Source organism: Pimephales promelas, chromosome 7 (genome assembly GCF_988280905.1).
Source record: "Pimephales promelas chromosome 7, fPimPro1.hap1.1, whole genome shotgun sequence".
In the NCBI taxonomy this organism is placed as follows: Eukaryota; Metazoa; Chordata; class Actinopteri; order Cypriniformes; family Leuciscidae; genus Pimephales; species Pimephales promelas.
This window is the reverse complement of record NC_142775.1, coordinates 12,008,763-12,028,217: the sequence shown is the minus strand read 5'-3', so window position 1 is coordinate 12,028,217 and position 19,455 is coordinate 12,008,763. Positions and strand designations below refer to the sequence as shown.

The window sequence follows — 19,455 nt, the reverse complement described above, 5'->3', positions numbered from 1 at the left end:
TTACTACTTTCAGGTCATGTCGTAATGTCTGTGTTCTGTTTACAAGTTAAGAACTCCTGAATGCTCCTACATAAACATAATTACCAGTAGGAAACTCTGGATTTTCTTTGACTTGTGTGTTTGGGGTGTGTCGGTGTTAAAGGATCATGGTGGAAATTGAGGTTATTTATAGTAAGTTATAATGTTGAATGTTGACATAGCAGTTGTAAAAAGCTCAACAGTAAGGCAAATTTTTACTTTCCCTGCCAATAATTTCATTTTATTAATAATAATATATGATTTTTTAACTATTTATTTGTATGATACAACTGCAAATATGTATTTGAACACCTGTCTATCAGCTAGAATTCTGACCCTCAAAGACCTGTTAGTCTGCCTTTAAAGAGCAACATGCAGGTTGAACTTATTTCTGAATTAATTCTTTAAATTGTCTGTAGAGGTATTTTAAAAACACATATGTAGAAATTACTAATGACATCTTATTTGTTGTAGAGATTTTGAGGAAAATGCGCTAGGCTCTGGAATACGCCTTTCCCGCTAGCAACGCGTCATATGACATAGGCCGAGGCAAATACAAGAGCTCGCGTTCCGCTTTCTCATTGTTGAGTGTTGATGTAGTTAGAGCAGTAGTGAGAGACAGAAAGTTTTAGATCGAGTTTTAGAGAAGCCATAATGGTAAATTATTGTGTTTGTGCTGGTTGCACGAATTCCAGCCTGTCAGGACGTCGTGTCCATCATTTTCCTTCTAAAACAAGGCTTTTTGGTCTTGGGTGCGTTTTGTGCAGGTGAAGAGAGCAGAGCAGACTTCACTGCCACGTCTGTAACCATCGTTTGTGGTGCACATTTCACTCGCTTTAAATGGCATCACTAACTGCAGTTGAAAAGCATTATTTATTTGTTGTTATGGCATGGTCATTAGTCAATGTAGATGGTGCTAACCAGCTTGGATGGACTGCATAATCACTGTCACTGTAGAATATGAGAAGACAAAACGTTGCTGGCTTAAATTAAGACAATCTAAATGGATGTTTAATCAAGAACAAAGTCGAACCTATGTTTGCTAAAGCAGATTTATTGCAAAACACTAAGGTACTAGCCATACAGTAGATGAACCAGCGTTAGCCACAGTGCTAACTTACATTAACTCACCAAGTCACTTGCCCTATTTGCTACTGGTTTCCTTAACACCACAACTCTAACGTTACTTCTCTCCTCTGCCCATTGTTTTTCCCCCGATCTCCCCCTGACTTCTATTTATCATAATTATATGCCTGTGGGCCATCATAGGCATGTTCGTCAACATCGGAGAACGCGGTTTCTTCATTCGCATCCATTGTAACCTGAGCTTGAATTTGACGAGACTCCCTCGCCGATCGTCACTTCCGGTTAGTGCTTCATAGACGCGGAAGATATTTTATCACAATTTTTCTCAAAATATCGTTTATGGCTAAATGTATATTACTCCAGTTAAGAAAAACTACTTGTTTTATCGTCACCATACACTATGCTATATAGAGGTGTCCAACAACCTGCATGTTGCTCTTTAAAATGTCCACCTCCACTCCATTTATTATCCTAAATTAGATGCACCTGTTTAAGGTCGTTAGCTGCATAGACACCTGTCCACCCCATACATACACCCCATCAGTAAGAATCCAACTACTAACATGGCCAAGACCAAAGAGCTGTCCAAAAACACTAGAGACAAAATTGTACACCTCCACAAGGCTGGAAAGGGCTACGGGGAAATTGCCAAGCAGCTTGGTGAAAAAAGTTCACTGTTGGAGCAATCCACTGGTCCACTGTTGGAGCAATCATTAGAAAATGGAAGAAGCTAAACATGACTGTCAATCTCCCTCGGACTGCGGCTCCATGTAAGATCTCACCCCGTGGGGTCTCAATGATCCTAGGTGAGAAATCAGCCTAGAACTACACGGGAGGAGCTGGTCAGTGACCTGAAAAGAGCTGGGACCACCGTTTGAAAAAGTCATGGTTTGAAATCATGCATGGGACAGAAGGTTCCCCTACTTAAACCAGCACATGTCAAGGCCCATCTTAAGTTTGCCAATGACCATTTGGAGTCTTGGGAGAAAGTCGTGGTCAGATGAGACCAAAATATAACTTTTTGGTCATAATTCCACTAACCTTGTTTGGATGAAGGAGAAGGATAAGTACCATACCATCCCTACTGTGAAGCATGGGGTGGTAGCATCATGCTTTGGGGGTGTTTTTCTGCACATGGGACAGGGCGACTACACTGTATTAAGGAGAGGATGACTGGGGCCATGTTTTGCAAGATTTTGGGGTACAACCTCCTTAGTTAAGCCGTGTTTCCACCGCAATTACCATTAACTATTCGTCCCAGGAACTTTTTTCATAGGAACTTTTTTTGGGACGGGAAGATTATGTAGTGACGTTGAACTGCATGCAACAGCTCCTCCCAGTCTGCGCGTTTGTCTTGAGTTTTGAGTTTGTTAACTGGGTTTTGAGTTTTGTATGGAGGAGATTCAAGCTGTGCTGCTTTTGTGTGCGATTGGTTTACTAACAAGGTAATTAACAAAACTGCAGAAAAGAAACGAGTACCCAAAGCGTATTCAGAAAGCTTGTAATGCTAGATATAAAAGAAGATGTTTGTTAACAATGGATGGGACAAACGTGCGCCATCAGGCAGAAAGAACAAGTGGTAAGAACCAATCAGCATGTTCAGCGCACAAGTCCCACTCCGAAAGTTCCTGAACTCTGAAAAAGTACTACCTCACAAGCAGAGGGGAGGGGGGGAGGGGGGGGGGGGGGGTTTACACAGAACTTCATTTAGACCCTGGTTCCTGAGATGGAAACACATCGAGTACCACCCCAAAGTTCCTAGTTCCTAGGGAAAGTTCCTGCGGTGGAAACGCGGCTTTAGAGCAAATAAATTTGGCAATTTGGTCAAAATTTGGTTTACACAGAACTTCATTTAGACCCTGGTTCCTGAGATGGAAACACATCGAGTACCACCCCAAAGTTCCTAGTTCCTAGGGAAAGTTCCTGCGGTGGAAACGCGGCTTTAGAGCAAATAAATTTGGCAATTTGGTCAAAACCTCATCTAAGCTAGCTGACTAGATGCCTTAGTTTATAGACCCGTTTAAATCAGTGCAGTTTCTGACTTTGCACCAACAATGCTTCAGTCTGTAACCAAAGTCCAATTGTTTATATTTTTATGGCATTAAAACATAAAACATTGCTCACTCGTGCCGGTGTGACAACCGAATCTCATTGTCGGTTGTCGTCCACTGTGACACACTATATGAGATGAAGCGAAAGCTTGTCATTTTGAATCTCATTGTCATTTATGAAACCTCACGACACCCTACATCAAACGGATTGTTCCAAAATCAGGCTGATATTGTGTAGTCGGAAGTACCCTGCATTTACGAATAGGATCCCTATCCCTAATACAAAATATTAAGAATAGTTGCCTTAGCTCACAAACCAATACCACCATATCTCTTTCGTTTCGGCATATTTGAAAGTTGTGTACGGAAGAGCTTTTGGGCTCCTATTGGTCAATCACATACTGAACGTGACGGATCCCGTCATGGAGGAACGGAAAAAAATAAACATACAAGTCTTTCTGTCGTGATTCGTGACATTGTGAAGTATCGCAGACGTGGCGTCGTTTGATGAGATTGATTCTATGAGATGAAAAGATTGATTCTTTATCACTCATTGTCATTCACGAATAACCACGACACCCAACATCAAACAGATTGTGCCAAAATCAGGCTGATATCGTGTAGTCTGAACCTGTTTACTCGTGTAGGATCCCTTTAACCTGTTAGGCTGCAACCCGACTTTTGAAAATCCCCAGAAATGGCATACCCAAACTAAAACGGAACCTGGCAGTTTATTGTAAATGTAGAATTAATTAATGTCACAATGAAAAAAAGGTTACAAATTGCTTCGAAGCTTTATTAGAAATGTATTTTTATGAAACATCTTGATGAAAATAAAATTGAAGTTGGCATTGTATCAATCAAGAAATGCACTGCAGCTAAAAGCCATATATTTCAAGATCATGTCATGACTTCATATCAGGCAAACTGATGTTTATTGTCATCTATTCAGTCTATTGTCTCAATTGATTTGTGATGCAAACGAGCCCCATTCAGTGTCAGTCTCCCCTGCAGACATTCACACCTCTCCAGCCTGGTTATGGCTCTAAATATACTTTTCTTTTGTCTGCATTATAATTACTAACAACTGGCTATTCACGCTGTTTCAATCCCTAATTTATTTTATCAATGTTCTCACTTCACATCTGAAATTGTATCAAATGAACTTCTTGAACAAAAAGAAACATTTCAGTTAGGATTTATATTCATAAATAACAGCTAGGTGCCATTCGAGGGTTATATTAAAGGGTTAGTTCACCTAAAAAATTAAAATTAAGTCATTAATTACTCACCCCCATGCTGTACCAACCCCGTAAGACATTCGTTCATCTTTGGAACACAAATAAAGATATTTTTGATTAAGTTCGAAAGGTGGATTACTCCTACATAGGCTCCTAAAGGATTGAAACTTGATAGCCCAGGAAGTCATTGGCTCATCGTGTTTGAGGGTGTGGTTTAGCCATAGGTCAATATGATGTCATATTGCTCATTGCTCACGCTCCACCCACAACCACTGACGGACTGTCTCAAATTAGCATATTTCTTCCTCAGCCATTTGTATACTGCCCTTGTGTGACACCCCCCATAGAAGAGAGGGGTGGGGTGAGCAGTTGCTCATTATCATTTAAAGAGACCGAAACGGGTCGCTGTGAACAGAGCTGTTTTTTAAAGGGGGTAAAAAGGGTGTTGTTTTACACAACCATTGAGGAATTTTAACAAAAGTATGCTACAAACTTTATATGAAGACCCTAAAGAATCATACCAACTTGTGGAAAATGGGCATCCGATGACCCCTTCAACTTTGTATCCGGCCACACATACACCCAGACTGCTTGCGTAATTCAGTAGGCTAGTCGTCGTCTTAATGGCTTGGTCTTTGAGCGAAGGAACATTTTAGTACCTGGATTAATTTAGGTATGCTGATGAATGCACCGACATAGAAAATATGTTACTGGATAATGTTGTTTACCGAGGCTTAGCTTTTAGTGTGTCTCGGTGAAAAGTGTGCCAAGACATTGTCCAGGACTATCGGATACATTTTTGGCAAGGAGACGGAACACCTGTTCCCCACTTTGTTATAGTAACTGTATTTTTAGAAAGGCAGAGCTTCAAAGCTGTGCCCTAGTCATTTCTCCATGTTTGGGATTGACGGTGGCAAAGGCTGCCTTGGCAAGTCTGCATGCATTTACCAAATATTCCTAATATTTCAAAAATATCCTTTTTTGTTGATTCCTGTGTTGGAAGGTGTTTTGGCCTAAGAGAAGTGGGTCAGTGGATGTGGTCAGTAATCTGAATCCCTCCGTGTTTGCGCGGCATTGTGGATTATCTCGGCGTGGCGTTCCCAGGCCTTTGCCATTCTGTACCTGTTTTGTTTGCGCGTGAAACATGATCTGGCTGAGGCGGGACACAATGAAGGCTCAGTGTGTGCCTTCCATTGCCTTGTGGCGGCTCTTACTTCACTTCCTGACACTTCCTGTTCCTATTTTGGTTTGGCCGGGGCACAGTGCAGCAGAGTTATGGACCAGACACATGGCTGCATTCCAGGGAGGTTGTGCGAGAGGGAGGGAGAGCGAGTTCATTGGGGCCTCCAGAGGGATTCTCATGCTCTTAGTTTAATCCAAGCGGCAAGACTGTCATTTTTTACGATCTGCTCTGTTTGTCTTGTGCTTCCTTTCTGGTACTGACCACTTTGTGTCATTAGGCGGTGGGTGGGTTTGACCGCTTTTAGCAACATTTGCATTTGTTGAAACTGAAATTTAAAAAAAGTTTTGTTATTGCTACAGATATATTAGTGAATGCATAATAAATAAGTAATAAGTGAGTACACCCCTCACACTTCAGTGTCTAGAGTATATATTTTAGAGTAGTCAACCTTCTGCATGTGTAGCCGTATATGTTTACTCTCCTCTGAAAATAACTCAACATACAGCCATTATTGTCAAAATAGCTGGCAACAAAAGTGTGTACACCCTAAATGAACATATCAAAACGGTGTCAATATTTTTTGTGAACACCATTGCTATCTTGCATGGCATTCTCTAGAGCTGCACAGGTCCCTCTTCCACTCCTCCATAATGTCGTCATGGAGCTGCTGGATGTTAGACCACATTCATATGTAGTCCTGAATCAGACACAGATCTGATTTTTTGCAATGTGTCCGCAGTGTGAACAACCAAGGCGGATTTAATGCGACTCTGACATCAATCTACATCTGACGTTTGACAGAATTATGCGCCAGCGAGTAAGCACTAGACACAACAGACACAGACAGTAACATTAAAAACTTGAATACATATGGAGAACAGTGATGGAGCGAGTCAATAGAGGGAGAGTGAGGTGTTAGACCTAATTAATATATGGGCTAATTAATAAATAGTAGAGCCCGACCGATAAAGGATTTTGAAGGCTGAGACCGTTACAAATATTTGTTGGTTTTAAAATCCGATATTCCGATATATATCGACCGATATTTTTGTAATTATTATTTTTTTTTTCCGAAACGCGCAACAAAACATTAACAGATTTCCCTAACATTAGTTATTTATAAGTTTTAACTAAAATAATATGATAATGCATTTTAAAAAGAAACTTGTTTGAACACTGAAGAAACACTGAAGCGCCGAGCGCCTAGCGTTTTTAACTGGTCGCTGGGAGTTGAAAAATGTTCAACTTTGGATAAAACGCAGCGCTCATCACTGTCACTTTTTACCCAGCCGTCCAATCACAGTGGAGGAGGGGCGGGACTAATACCACACCGACCAACTGTCACAACATTCAACTGCTGCGGATATTCTGTATCATAGCAACGAAACGTCTCAACGGAAAAAAACGCTGTGCTGCCAAAACTCTCTCAAGCGCCCAAAGCACGGCGTCTTCAGCAGAGTGTCTAGCGCTTTCAGCTGGCTAAAAACGCTTTGGTGGACACACGGCCTAAGACTTGCGGTGTGAATGGGGTCTTAGACACATGGCGCTTCTTCACCTTCCACTTGAAGATCACCACAGGTGCTCAATAGGGTTCAGGTCTGGAGACATACAGTACTTGGCTTCTCCATCACCTTCAGATTCCTCTGCATGGCAGTTGTCATCTTGGCGGTGTGTTATCATGCTGTACGGCCCAGTTTCTGAAGGGAGGGCATCATGTTCTGCTTCAGAATGTCGGAGAATATTTTGGAATCCATGTTTCCCTCAATGAAGTGCAGCTACCCAGAACCAGCAGCCCAAGACCACGATGCTACAGTACCACCAGCATGCTTGACTGTATGCAAGACACAATTTTCTTGGTACTCCTTACCAGGGCATCGCCACACATGCTGGACACCATCTGAGCCACACAAGTCCATCAGACCACAGGACATGGTTCCAGCATGCTCTTGGACAGGTTGCTTTCTGCAAACTCTTTGCAGGCTTTCTTGTGAGACAGCTTCAGAAGAGGTTTCCTTCTGGGATGACGGCCTTGCAAAGCCACTTGTTGCAGTGTGGAGTGTTTGGTCTGAGCACTGACAAGCTGACCTTCCTTTTCTGCAACCTCTAAACCAATGTTGGTAACACTCATGCGGCTGTTTTTTGAAGCCAGCTTCTGCAAAGCACAGCACAAGGACTCAACTTCTTTGACCCTTGCGAGGCATGTTACAAGTGGAACCCGTCTTGGAAAACCTCTGTATGACTAGGGATGGGTACCGAAACCCGGTATTAAACGGGCCCCGGTGCTGAATTTTGAAAGTCCGCTGTATCAATAAGCTCTGACGTTATCGGTTCTGCTGTCGGTACTGGAGAAATTAAGTAAATACACGTAGGTTACAATTTATTCCTATAAAGACGTTATCTTGAACATGTTTATCTCGCCAGCCATTTCTATAAATAAACTATATTTTAATTAAACCATTTGTCTGTGATGCAAATTTGCTATTCGCAGTTCAGAAGAGAGAGAAGAGAGAGAGAGAGCGATCTCTCACGCGGAGCCACAGCACGCGCAACACGACAGCCCTTGCTTAATGAGTGACAATGAGGACAGAACTAAACATTCAAACGAGGTTACACTTTAGATCTGGGATATTTTCTAATTTTATTCTAGATTTCGGCTTCCAAAGATTATAAGAAGATATTTGAGATACACCCGTTAAAAACGAGACGCATGATCTGTCCAGCGCAACTTCCTTCACTTCACAGCGCTGCGCTGTCAGTTCTTCCTAAACCCAAACGTGCCGTCAGAATCAGCACGATCGGCGTTTGTTGCAAAATGCTGTCTCTACTGTTGCTAGATCATAAAATGCCTATTAAAAACACAAAAACCTGCGCAAGAGACGCTGTTCACAAGGCGGTGCGCGCTCCGAAACGGACTACAACGAGACAAGAAGAGTATAGCCTACTTTGGGCTTCGTGTGTCCTAAACTATCAAATATACATAAAAATGTCAACATAACCAGCTCTGAGATTCACTTAAACACAATTATGTCTTAAATGGACGTAAATAATAGGGAGACAATGATGGTGCTTCAGATACCGATTAGATTTGCTCTCGGTCTTAAAGGGGCAGCAGTCTAATAAACCTGCTGACGATTCAGCCATTAATGCATATCAAACAACAAAAGGCAGAGAAAATCATTCACAGCTCTTGAATGAGTAACTTTAGTTTAATAAGCATTAATCTATCTATGATAAACTATACAGTGCTATTTTACATTTAATTACTAAATTGGATTTATTTTCAGACAGAAAATATTACCTAAAAAGTAGCTAATGTTAGTAGACCTTCCTGAAATTAAAGCACTGTGTATATAATTTGTATCTTTGATTAATTGTATTTTTGTGTTAGTACTTGTGTCCTATCTGTTGTATATAAAACAATAAAAGCCTGCACATTGCTGCATAACAAATCGATTTTTTTCTTCATTTTGTTAAAGCATTACTTTTTTACATTTCAAAATATAAAGTTAATTATGTTCTTAATTCTTAAAAAAAAACACACAAAAAAAAAAACACCAAAAAGAACCGATAAGAATACCGTTAAAGTACCGGATCGATAAGCAGTATCGGTAAGAGTAGTAATACCGATAAAACCTTAACGATACCCATCCCTATGTATGACCCTGGCCTGTACTGTAACTCAGTTTCAGGGTGTTTTGTGGAGATCAACAATCCTAATTCTCAAATCCTTTGCCATGAGGTGCCATGTTCAACATCCAGTGGTCCGTATGAGAGAATTGTATTCAAACCACACATTGTAACTGCTCTAATTTAAGATATACAAATTTGCATGGTCCTGTCAAGCAGACAAAAACATGAAAATTATGAATAGGACATGTGACTTTGCATGGTTGAACCACGAACAGCTATTATCACTTAGGGTGTACTCACTTTTTGTTGCCAGCTATTTTGACAATAATGGCTCTATTTTGAGTTCTTGTCAGAGGACAGTAAATATATATACTGCTATAAAAGCATTTACTACTCTAAAATATATCCAAGTTTAATTTATATATATATATATATAATCAGTAAGAAAGCATTAAATAAATCAAAAGTGATTATTTGTTACAAAAGACATTTCAAATATTCATCAAAGAATAATGAAATAAATACACTTTTCAACATTGATAAGAAATGTTTTTTCGTTGTGTGTGATTTTGGTGATCTTCATATGTTTTTTTTTTTTTTTATTAAACATTTTGAATGTATTTCCTCCTCAGAATGTGGTTTATTATAATTTTATGTCTGCTTCCCAACTCAAAATAAATCAACTTTTAGTGTGAAATATGGTTTGTTGAACAAAAAAATGCATTATATTGTAAATTATAATTATTGCTGGTTACGATGATAATACTAATGAGAAAAGTTGGTTTCAATTTAATTTTGTCATTTTAATTTTACATTTTAAAGTACCTGACACCTAGGGCTGCATGATTATTTTGCTAAAAAAATATAATCTTGATTATTCTCAGTAGAATATAAATTAGGGCTGAAACTAACGATTATCATAATATGATATAATATATAGCTGTCCTCCAAAAAATGTGTAATATAAAACCTATGAAAAAAAATATAGTGCATGTATATATGTTAGTTATGCTGTACATTATAAGCAAAAAAGGGCTAAAACAATTGGCTTTGTTCTTACCAATGCAAGATAAAAGTGTTTTCAAGACAAATAATCAGCAGAGAAAATATTCTGATTTCATTTTAATTACTCGAAGGAGAAATCATGCAGCCCTACTTCTACCTCCCTGTACAATTTGCAGAAATTGCTGGCACCAATATTACACTTGCATAAGTTATTCTTGAGCTCTTCATTATACTTGTGTAAAACATGTGCAATGTCACCCAAATCCACTGTCTTTCTCCTCCAAGGGATGGTGTGTAATAAGTTGGGAGATTGTAACGTAGGATCATAAGTCACGGTCCTAAAGTCAATCGCTGAGTGGCCTCTTTCCGCCGGGATTGGAATAACACATAGACCCTCTTTAAAAGAGACCTAGATAATCCACCCTTAAGTATGTGGATAACAACTGATAGGGGTAGAGTGAAAAAGCTGGAGCCCTATTATCAGCTCTCGAGATTTCAAATGTATTCAGCCCTCTGGCTCATTACAGAATGCCAAGGAGTCAAGTTTTCCTTAGAATTGTTTCTGCTAGCTATAGTCTCTGTTTGATCTTTTTCTGTTTACAAGTTCAAGTTTGTTGCTCCAAGCTAATACGTTACAGCTTTTCTGCCTTTCATCATGGTGTCAATCAAGGTATCATATGTACGGCATGAGATAAACATATGGCTGAGCCATTCCCTCCTGTCCCGCTCTGGGAACACAACAAAGTTTTCTATGTATGTGGAATGCCATCCCTAACCACTGTCAACAGCTGCCCATGTAATATCAGAGGAGTCAACGTGAAGGGATGAATGCGGTTTTCGTCACAGTCCCTCTCACCGGCCCTTTTCCTCACATATTTAGACCTGCCACACTCATTTCCTCTACCGGGATGCAGGTGTGCTCACTTAGCAATGTTTCACTATTATGACTTGTCAGATTGTCTGGATATTTCCAAAGGGTCATATGCACGGTTAGCGTGTGAGCTACAATTGACAAGTCAAATTACATTTTATGTTTGAAGGTCAAGAGACGTATTTTATGTCCTGACGATGGGTCGGCAGCTCATGGCATATATATTTAGATGTATATATTCTTTGGGTTAAGTTTGGTTTGAAGGCTAACTTTTATGTTGAAGGACACATCAGAATGGAGATAAATCTAATTGGCTAATCTAAATTTAAAACACAACCTTCAGTTTCTGATTACTTTCCTTTACCATGACAATAATGCTTTCAATGCTTTCTAAATGAAAGTACAATATGTTCTAACTACCTTGTTTATTATGGCTTCGTTTGATACATGAGCTTTAAGTTCGAATTTTGAACGACATGCTTATCCTCCCTGTTGACAGCTGCCTCTGCCGTCTTGGCCACAGCCTAATTTGTCAAAGATTTTGTCTTGCAAAGTCCAGCTTTCGTCGCTGTTGTTCTCTCTTGTGATTTGCCCAGGGCTGTGCTCTTGCCCCGAGCCCAACATAGATCCATAATCACGTGGATTCCCTGTAATGTGTCACTATTCATGGTTCATGTGTCTCTGTCTGCTGTATTTGGTGACAAATATCTTGCTTATTAGCAAACAGTGGACATGGGGATTTAGAATAATTTTGTTTTTTAGCAGTCTTAAGTCTGAATTTTAAATTATTTGATGCCAGAGGACCCTGAATATCATGAATATTCATGGAATAGAATTTTTTTTCTATTCCAAAAATCTTTGTACTTCCCTTTTTTTAAATACCTTTACTTAACCATAAAAAAACTTGTTGAGATTAAAAAAATCTCTTTTCCAAGAGTGTCCTGGCCAAGACAGGCAGCAGCAAAAATAACAAAGTTGCAGACATGACAAAAAAAAAAAAAAAACATGGAACATATAGCATAAACATAGAAGCAAGAATCATCCAACTAATTATTCATAGCATTTACAAACAGTATGTATAGCCTCTATATCATTTAAACGTATTTTAAAAGCAGCCAGTGAAACATTTTACAAAACATTTTGTGCCAGAGCAGCTTTACAGTAAACTATAGAGTTAATAGTCTTTTTTTTATTAGTAATATTTTTTTAGTGGTGCTGAACAAGTATGCGAAAAGCAGTTTGACATCCTTTTCCCCCCAGTTTTTCCCTCAAACCATGCTAGACTAAAAAGCATTGTTGTTGTATGTCGTATGTTGAAGCTCAGGGTATGGAGTAAGTTTTGGGGAACTCATGGGTGGGACATCCATGTGTTTCCTATTAATAAAACCTTCACTCCACCCTTTTAGAAATTCATAGACGTTGTTTCATTCTATACAGTTAAAACACCAAATATGCTAAGGCTTTCAGTCAAACAGTTTACTACAATTGTAAGTATCCTGCTTGTCTTAATCAGTATTTCAACATGTGCACGTATGCTTTGGATATGGCCTTAATGCAGGGTTTAGTCTATTTTCTGTCAAATTACTAAGATGCGTCATTGGTAATTTCATTTCAAGGTTAAAAACTCATTGTTTCTGTGCCCCCACAGTTTTTGTTTAAAGGTTTCCTTTTTGTTTTGTTGTTAAATTCTGATGCTGGCACTTAGCTTTTTAGATAGGTTATGTTATTTAAGACAAGTCATTACTGGTCATTTATATTTGCATTTGATAGTATCATGTATGCAAAGATATATGTAACTGATATGATATGATGTGCCTTTCATTTCCCAGGTACCCCTCCACATGCTGCATCCTCAACGAAGAAACCCCGCAGTCGTGGCATTTTCCACAGTCTCTTCTGCTGCCTTTGTCATGACGAAACGGATCACGTGCCCGTCAATAACAACGCCCCGCTGCTGGTGGAAGAGAATGGAACCATCTCAAAAGTAAGAGTTTTGTTATTTTCTTCTACAACGTCTTATTTTGACGTCCCTCTGCATCCCCACCCTGTACTCTCTAGCGTTTTCTGAATACTGGCCAGCCCGTGGTTAACACAGGCGAGAGCCACATGATCAGCTGTGATAGTGAGGAAACCAAAACCTCATGTTCGCTTTTGCGCAATTCTTTTCCTGTTTACGAGGAGGCTCTCATAGTTGAATGTGCCATAATAAGAATTTATCTAATTTGCATTCATGTAGAGACTCTAAATGAATGCTGTTAATTTAGCAAAAAGAAAAGCTATCTGTCCTTAAAATTCCCAACTAATTGAAAGGTGATATGAAGAGATGTCAAAACATTTTTCACTCATGATTTCATTACACTAATTAGTCAGGGAAGAAAAAAAAAACACGGCCGCGAACAACTACGAGCAGATCAGGTGTCAAGACGCTGTAGGTGTCAGGTTCATATTTATGCCTTACTTCAGCTTTTTATAGTGATTTGATACACCAGGGGTTATTTGTCACGTCTCTGAAGCACCAAAATAAATCGGTAGGTGTCCTGAAGGCGGGCTGAGTGCAGGGTTCAGTGGAGCCTCAACCCCTCTGTCATGTCAACGTGCACATTGCTGCTCGTGTCTCAGTCAGGCTGTGGGCTCAACGAATCCCTTCAGCCAAGTAAGCCCCCTTTGCAAACGAAGATCTCTGACTGTTCTTGCAGGCTTTCTGGAGAAAGCAAACATATGGGAGAATGTCTGAAGTGTTTCCCTTCTTCTGAGCTTTGCCAGTGTTTTGGAGAACGGATGTCTTTTGTCGAAAGCAACATTACCAAATACTTGGAATCATCTTCTTTTTTTAAAAGCGAGCACACAGAAGTAAACATGCCCGCTGAACTGTGCTTTGGCCATTCGGAGGTCTCTGGACAAGGAGATCCTAAAAAGGAGCACTCTGCACAGTTGTGCTCAGAACGAGAAACATCTATTGGCCAAAACGCCATCGAACTGAACGAAGCAAATGGACTTTGCATTGAAAATAGTCAAATCGATGGTGAATTTTCAGATCAGTCTGGTTCTTCTTCTGGATATAGCTCTTTGTTGGATAGCTGCTCTGAGCACAGTGAGTGTTTTGAAACAAGCAGTTCTTCAGTTGATTTGGTTGAAATATGCCAAAATGATGAACTTTGTATTGCATTTGTGCCAAGTGATCAAAGCGAGTTTTCTGAACATGATGCAGAACAGTTAACTTTGTCTGAGATGAGCCTAGAAGATTGCGAGTCTTTTCAACAAGACGATGCAGTACAGATCATTTTAACTGAGATGAAATTAGATGATTGTGACTCTTTTGAACAACATGATGCAGAACAGTTAAACTCATTTGAGATGAGCCCAGATCTTTGTGAGTCTTCTCAAAAAGATGATTATGAGTCTTTTGAACAACATGAGACCGAACAGTTAAACTCATTTGAGATGAGCCCAGATCTTTGTGAGTCTTCTCAACAAGATGATGCAGAAGATATAATGTCACTCGAGATGTGCCCAGATCTTTGTGAGTCTTCTCAACAAGATGATAATGAGTCTTTTGAACAACATGAGGCAGAACATTTAAACTCACCCGAGATGAGCCTAGATGATTGTGAGTCTTTTCAGCAAGATGATGCAGAACAGTTAACTGAGGTAGATCTTTGTGATTCTTTTACACAAGCGGATGTTGAATCCTCACAACTGGATCTCTTGGATTATGAAATGCTTTCTGAATGTGGCGCAGAATATCAGGAACAGTACAGCAAGTGTGAAGACAGCAGCTCTGAAGATAATTTATCTAATCAAAATGATGTAGTTGAACTAGATTCTGAAGACTGCGAGACATCTAAACAGTCCGAGCCTAACAATCAAAACAAGCTTGATGAATACCATGCCACACATTTTAAATCCACTGAAGACTCTAAAGAAAGTAAGCCATCCGACCACTGTTTGTCCCAGGAGCACACACAGCTTACTGGGCAAATGGACACCTCTGATGACAGCTTTCGGCTAAACGGTCTAGATGATTGCACTTGTTTGTCGGAGACTTTTAATTGCAGCCGGACCTCGTCGACTGAAGGATATCAAGACTGTAACCAACTCTTTGAGCACAGCGAATCCTCTGTATCTTTTAAGGCTTTCGAACAATGCACAAGCTGTGGAATGCACTTTGAAAAATGTGACATCCTTGAACAATGCAGTCCCTCTGTGCCCACTGACCATTCTGAGGGCCCAGGTCAAAGCAGACTTGCAGAAAATTGCCCAAAGTTGTCAGGAACACACGACTCTATCTTTCACAACCCTGAAGCAAAAACCAAAGAGAATTTGCCTAATCATAGCAGCAGAACTGAGGGTAGGAAACCATCTGAGTGCGATGCCATGTTTTCTGGATCAATGGAAACTTTTGAGGCTCGCTGGCTTTCTCAATTTCTTACTGATCTTTTGAGGCATAATAAGGAGACTTCAAGTATTACTCCTGAAATCAGTGAGTCAAATGGAGAGGTAGAAAAACCTGAAGTTGTAGATCCCAAACCTGAAGTTCAAGCTTTAGATAACTGTAGGAAGCTCTGTAGAAAGTGTGAAGAGCTGGAGAAAGGGAAATGTTGTAATGATGAAACTCTTCAACCTTTTCAACTTGGTGATGATGTGGAAACAACTTTTGAACTCCAATCAAATGTGGACATCTCCCTCGATGCAGTGACCACAAGATCAGGTTCTTCAGATGAATCAAGCGAAGAGGAGTACTGCGACTGCATGGACGCTAAAAGTCAAAGTAGCTCTGAAACCGACGAATCATTCAAAAGTTTTGTTGATGAGTCTGAATCATTTGAAATCTTCTCAGATCAACCATGTGATAAGGAAAACCTTCTTGCAGAGGATGACGAGTCCTCAATTCATATACCACGGCCAGATGAGTACCATGAAGAAGGTAATCAGAACTTTAACATGTATACACAGGAAAATTTAGATGCTTGTGAAGAAGCATGTGAGATTGATTCTGTGCGACAAGTGACTGGAAAGGAAAGCGGTAAAACATATGCTGAAGCATTAGCTGTTGGACTCCCTATTGATCCAGTTCAAATCCATGAATGTGCCAAACCAGACGAGGTCTGTGGAACTGATGCTTATGGGCCTGATTTTATTGACGAGAGTCCCGCATTGGATTCTGAGGGCAAGGGCAATGATCTTTGCGACATAAATGGAGAGGTCGCTGAACCCCATGTTGATGTGCATGTACAAGTGGCCTGTGTTGCAGCCGTTGAAGGTAATGAACTGGAAGAAGTGGTTGAAAATGCTTTCAACAATATATCTGGAGATGTCACGGGGTCCTGTGCTGTAAAGAACACATTTCAAGAATTTGATCCTTCAGAATCACCCGAAGACGAATTGTTGGAAAATGAGAACAAGGAACCCGCACAGGATCTCAGTTTTGTGGTTGAAACAGATGAAAATGAAGAGACACACACTGACTTTGAAAATGAGGCGGATCATGGACCTTGTTGTGGAGAGATTGAAACAACAGAAGATGAAGAAACAGCCCTGTTTAATTTCGAAGATCTTGTGAGATGTTCTGAGGAAAGTGACAAAGGTAAAGAAGCACCAGTTGTGGATCAACTGCTCTCTTGTGCCTTTGAGGAAGAGTCAAACACGGAGACAAACTCCGTTTGGTTATCAGATGGTCAGCAAGAGGCCCATACCAAGACAAAAGACACCTCTGGGCTCCTTCATTCTCCTGGAACAGATGATCTGCCTGAGGAGAACAAGCAAAATGAAAAATTAGAGGAACTTATACATCAAGTTGCTAGAAGTGAGGCACCTGAACAAGACACATTTTTTAAGTCTGACCAAAAAAGGTCAAGTGAACAGAGTGATTCTTATGACGACAGTGATGCATCTGAAGATGAAGAGTACCCAGAGGACTGTGATTGTGAAATCTGTGTTCCGCCCATAGATCAGGTACCCTTTTCTTAGAAGAGGTTCTTGTTGATTGATTTTAGGAGTTGAAAGCATGTTTTAAAAAGCATCAATATCTTATATGCTTATAAGGATTTTGCTTGTGAAGGAATGTGTTTGAATTTTAATTAGTATGAAGTCAGTAGCAACAGAACTAAAACAAGACCCCGTGCTGGGTTCTTATTCTATGTCATATGTTATGTTATTTAAATCAGAGTCATCTGTACACTCTCCCAATTGTAATGAATCCGGAAGGCCACACAGGTCTTGAGATACTCATTCTGAAAGCATAGGCCAGAGAGATGGTTTCAGACTGTGTGTGGACTGCGAGCAGCTTTGCAATTCCACCCCAGCTGCAGTCAGTCACTTGATCTTCCTCTGCTTATGGAATGCTACTGCTAAAAGAGCTACCTTATGCCCCCTTTTGGATACTCATGTCTATAACTAATACACCCAGTTTGGGATGGGCTTTATGACAAATCTTATCATGGTGTATTTGCATTTTGTTAATTGTACCATTCAGATGTTTTGGATCAATTAGAATTTGATTTCAGCAAGGACAAAATAATTAAACAGAAGAATAATTTCTGAAGGTTCGTGTGACACTGAAGACTAACAATTCAGCTTTGCTGACATTTTAAAATATATTAAAATAATAAAATAAAATAATAAATTATATTTTAAAATATATTAAAATAGAAAAAGAAAAATGTAATAATATTTAACAGTATTACTGTATTTTCAATCAAATAAAGAAAAATCATAAGATACTTCATTTAAAACTTTACCCCATTAATTTGAACAGTACTGTATATATTATAGACACCCCCCAATAAATACAATAACGAAAATAATTGTTTATATATATATATATATATATATAATAGTTATTTTTTTATTTACAGTCCAGTGAATTAAATATTTATTCTACAAATTATTATTCCTTATTTTAACAACAAATGAAAGATAAGTAAATACCTTAAAATTAAAATTAAAGATTCAAACGGCTAAACTAGTGTTATAAAACAGGTAATTCCGTCGTTAGATTCTGGACACGTCACACTCAGTGTCTTACATTTTTCCATGTGACTGTCTACATATAGCTTGAGCTTCCCATATAAACATATAGAAATATCAAATAAAATCTACCAGTTGACTCTCTGTACTGTCCAGCATACAAATTCAGTACATACCGAGAGGGGAGCCACTGGTACAGAAACACTGACCTATACTACATTTTTACTGCAAAATAGCTCCTTGTTGTAAATTCCAGCTTGGCTACTTATTTACAAGTGTCCTTGAAATGTCAATTACAGGTCCCGGCCAAGCCACTTCTTCCACAGATAAAGTCTAAAGATGTAGGGAAGATCTGTGTAGTCATTGATCTGGATGAAACACTAGTCCACAGTTCATTCAAGGTAAGCCGATTTGTTGAGCCCTCTTTTTTCCTCAGTTTATATCTGGCAGTGGGTGTGAAACTATATGTTGTTGGCAGCTCAACTAATCATATCATGGCTATGTGATACTCTTGACTCAATGTTATAGATAGACATTTAAAAAATTTTTTTGAAATGTTTCAATGTCTATACAATGATAGTCAGTGACCTTTATATGGGGCAAAAACCCTTAAAAGATTGTTCAAAATGTATGCTCTGCAGAAAAAAGATATACAGATTTTGAACAATATGAGGGTGAGGAAATGATGACAGAATTTCCATTTTTGAGTGATCTGTTATTTTAATATGACAGCTGTAAGTAAGCCTTTTAGGAAGTTGATTTTTCTAAAGTGTAAACACTGTGGCTCTGTGACGCTATAGGTCCCGATATACACTGTGTGCCAAATTATTAGGCAAGTTGTATTTTTTTTATGATTAATTTTATTGAACAACTACAGTGCTCTCAGTCAATACAAAATGTTAATAAACCCCAAAACTGAATATTTAAGGAAGCAAAAGTGAGATTTTGGGCAAAAGTGAATTATTGGGCAACTCTTGGTGTGCAGAATTATTATGCAGCAAAATGAAAATTTTCCCATTTCACTTGTTTATTTTAATCTGTTAAAGTGAGAATGACAGAAACAAACAACTCGGTTTACAAATAAACATTTCATAAAAAAAATCAGTGACCAATATAGCCACCCTTCTTTTCAATAACAGTTCATGGAGTCTGTCAGTTTCTTGATCAACTTTTTGTGCAGCAGCCACCACATCCTCCCATACACTGTTCAGAGAGGTGTACTGTTTTCCTTCACCGTAAATCTCCCGTTTAAGAAGGGCCCACAAGTTCTCAATAGAGTTTAAATCAGGTGACGAAGGGGGCCACGTCATAATTCTTTCATCTTTAAGCCTTTACTGGCTAGCCACGCAGTGGATTACTTAGATGCATGCGATGGAGCTTTGTCCTGGATAAAAATCATGGACA

General features: G+C 39.3%; 1 protein-coding gene across 2 annotated transcripts in view; it reads left to right on the top strand.

Moving 5' to 3' along the window:
- The window catches only part of ctdsp1 (CTD small phosphatase 1), a 39,534-nt gene that overhangs the window by 4,855 nt on the left and 15,224 nt on the right, over positions 1-19,455 (top strand). Inside the window, exons 2-3 of one of the 2 annotated variants that reach the window (XM_039669733.2) lie at positions 12,915-13,069; positions 18,351-18,452. In XM_039669733.2, coding sequence (XP_039525667.2) covers positions 12,915-13,069; positions 18,351-18,452 — 257 coding nt within the window. Of the gene's footprint in view, positions 1-12,914; positions 13,070-13,656; positions 17,038-18,350; positions 18,453-19,455 lie in introns of those variants that run through there. The other variant, XM_039669732.2, reaches the window with a different exon arrangement.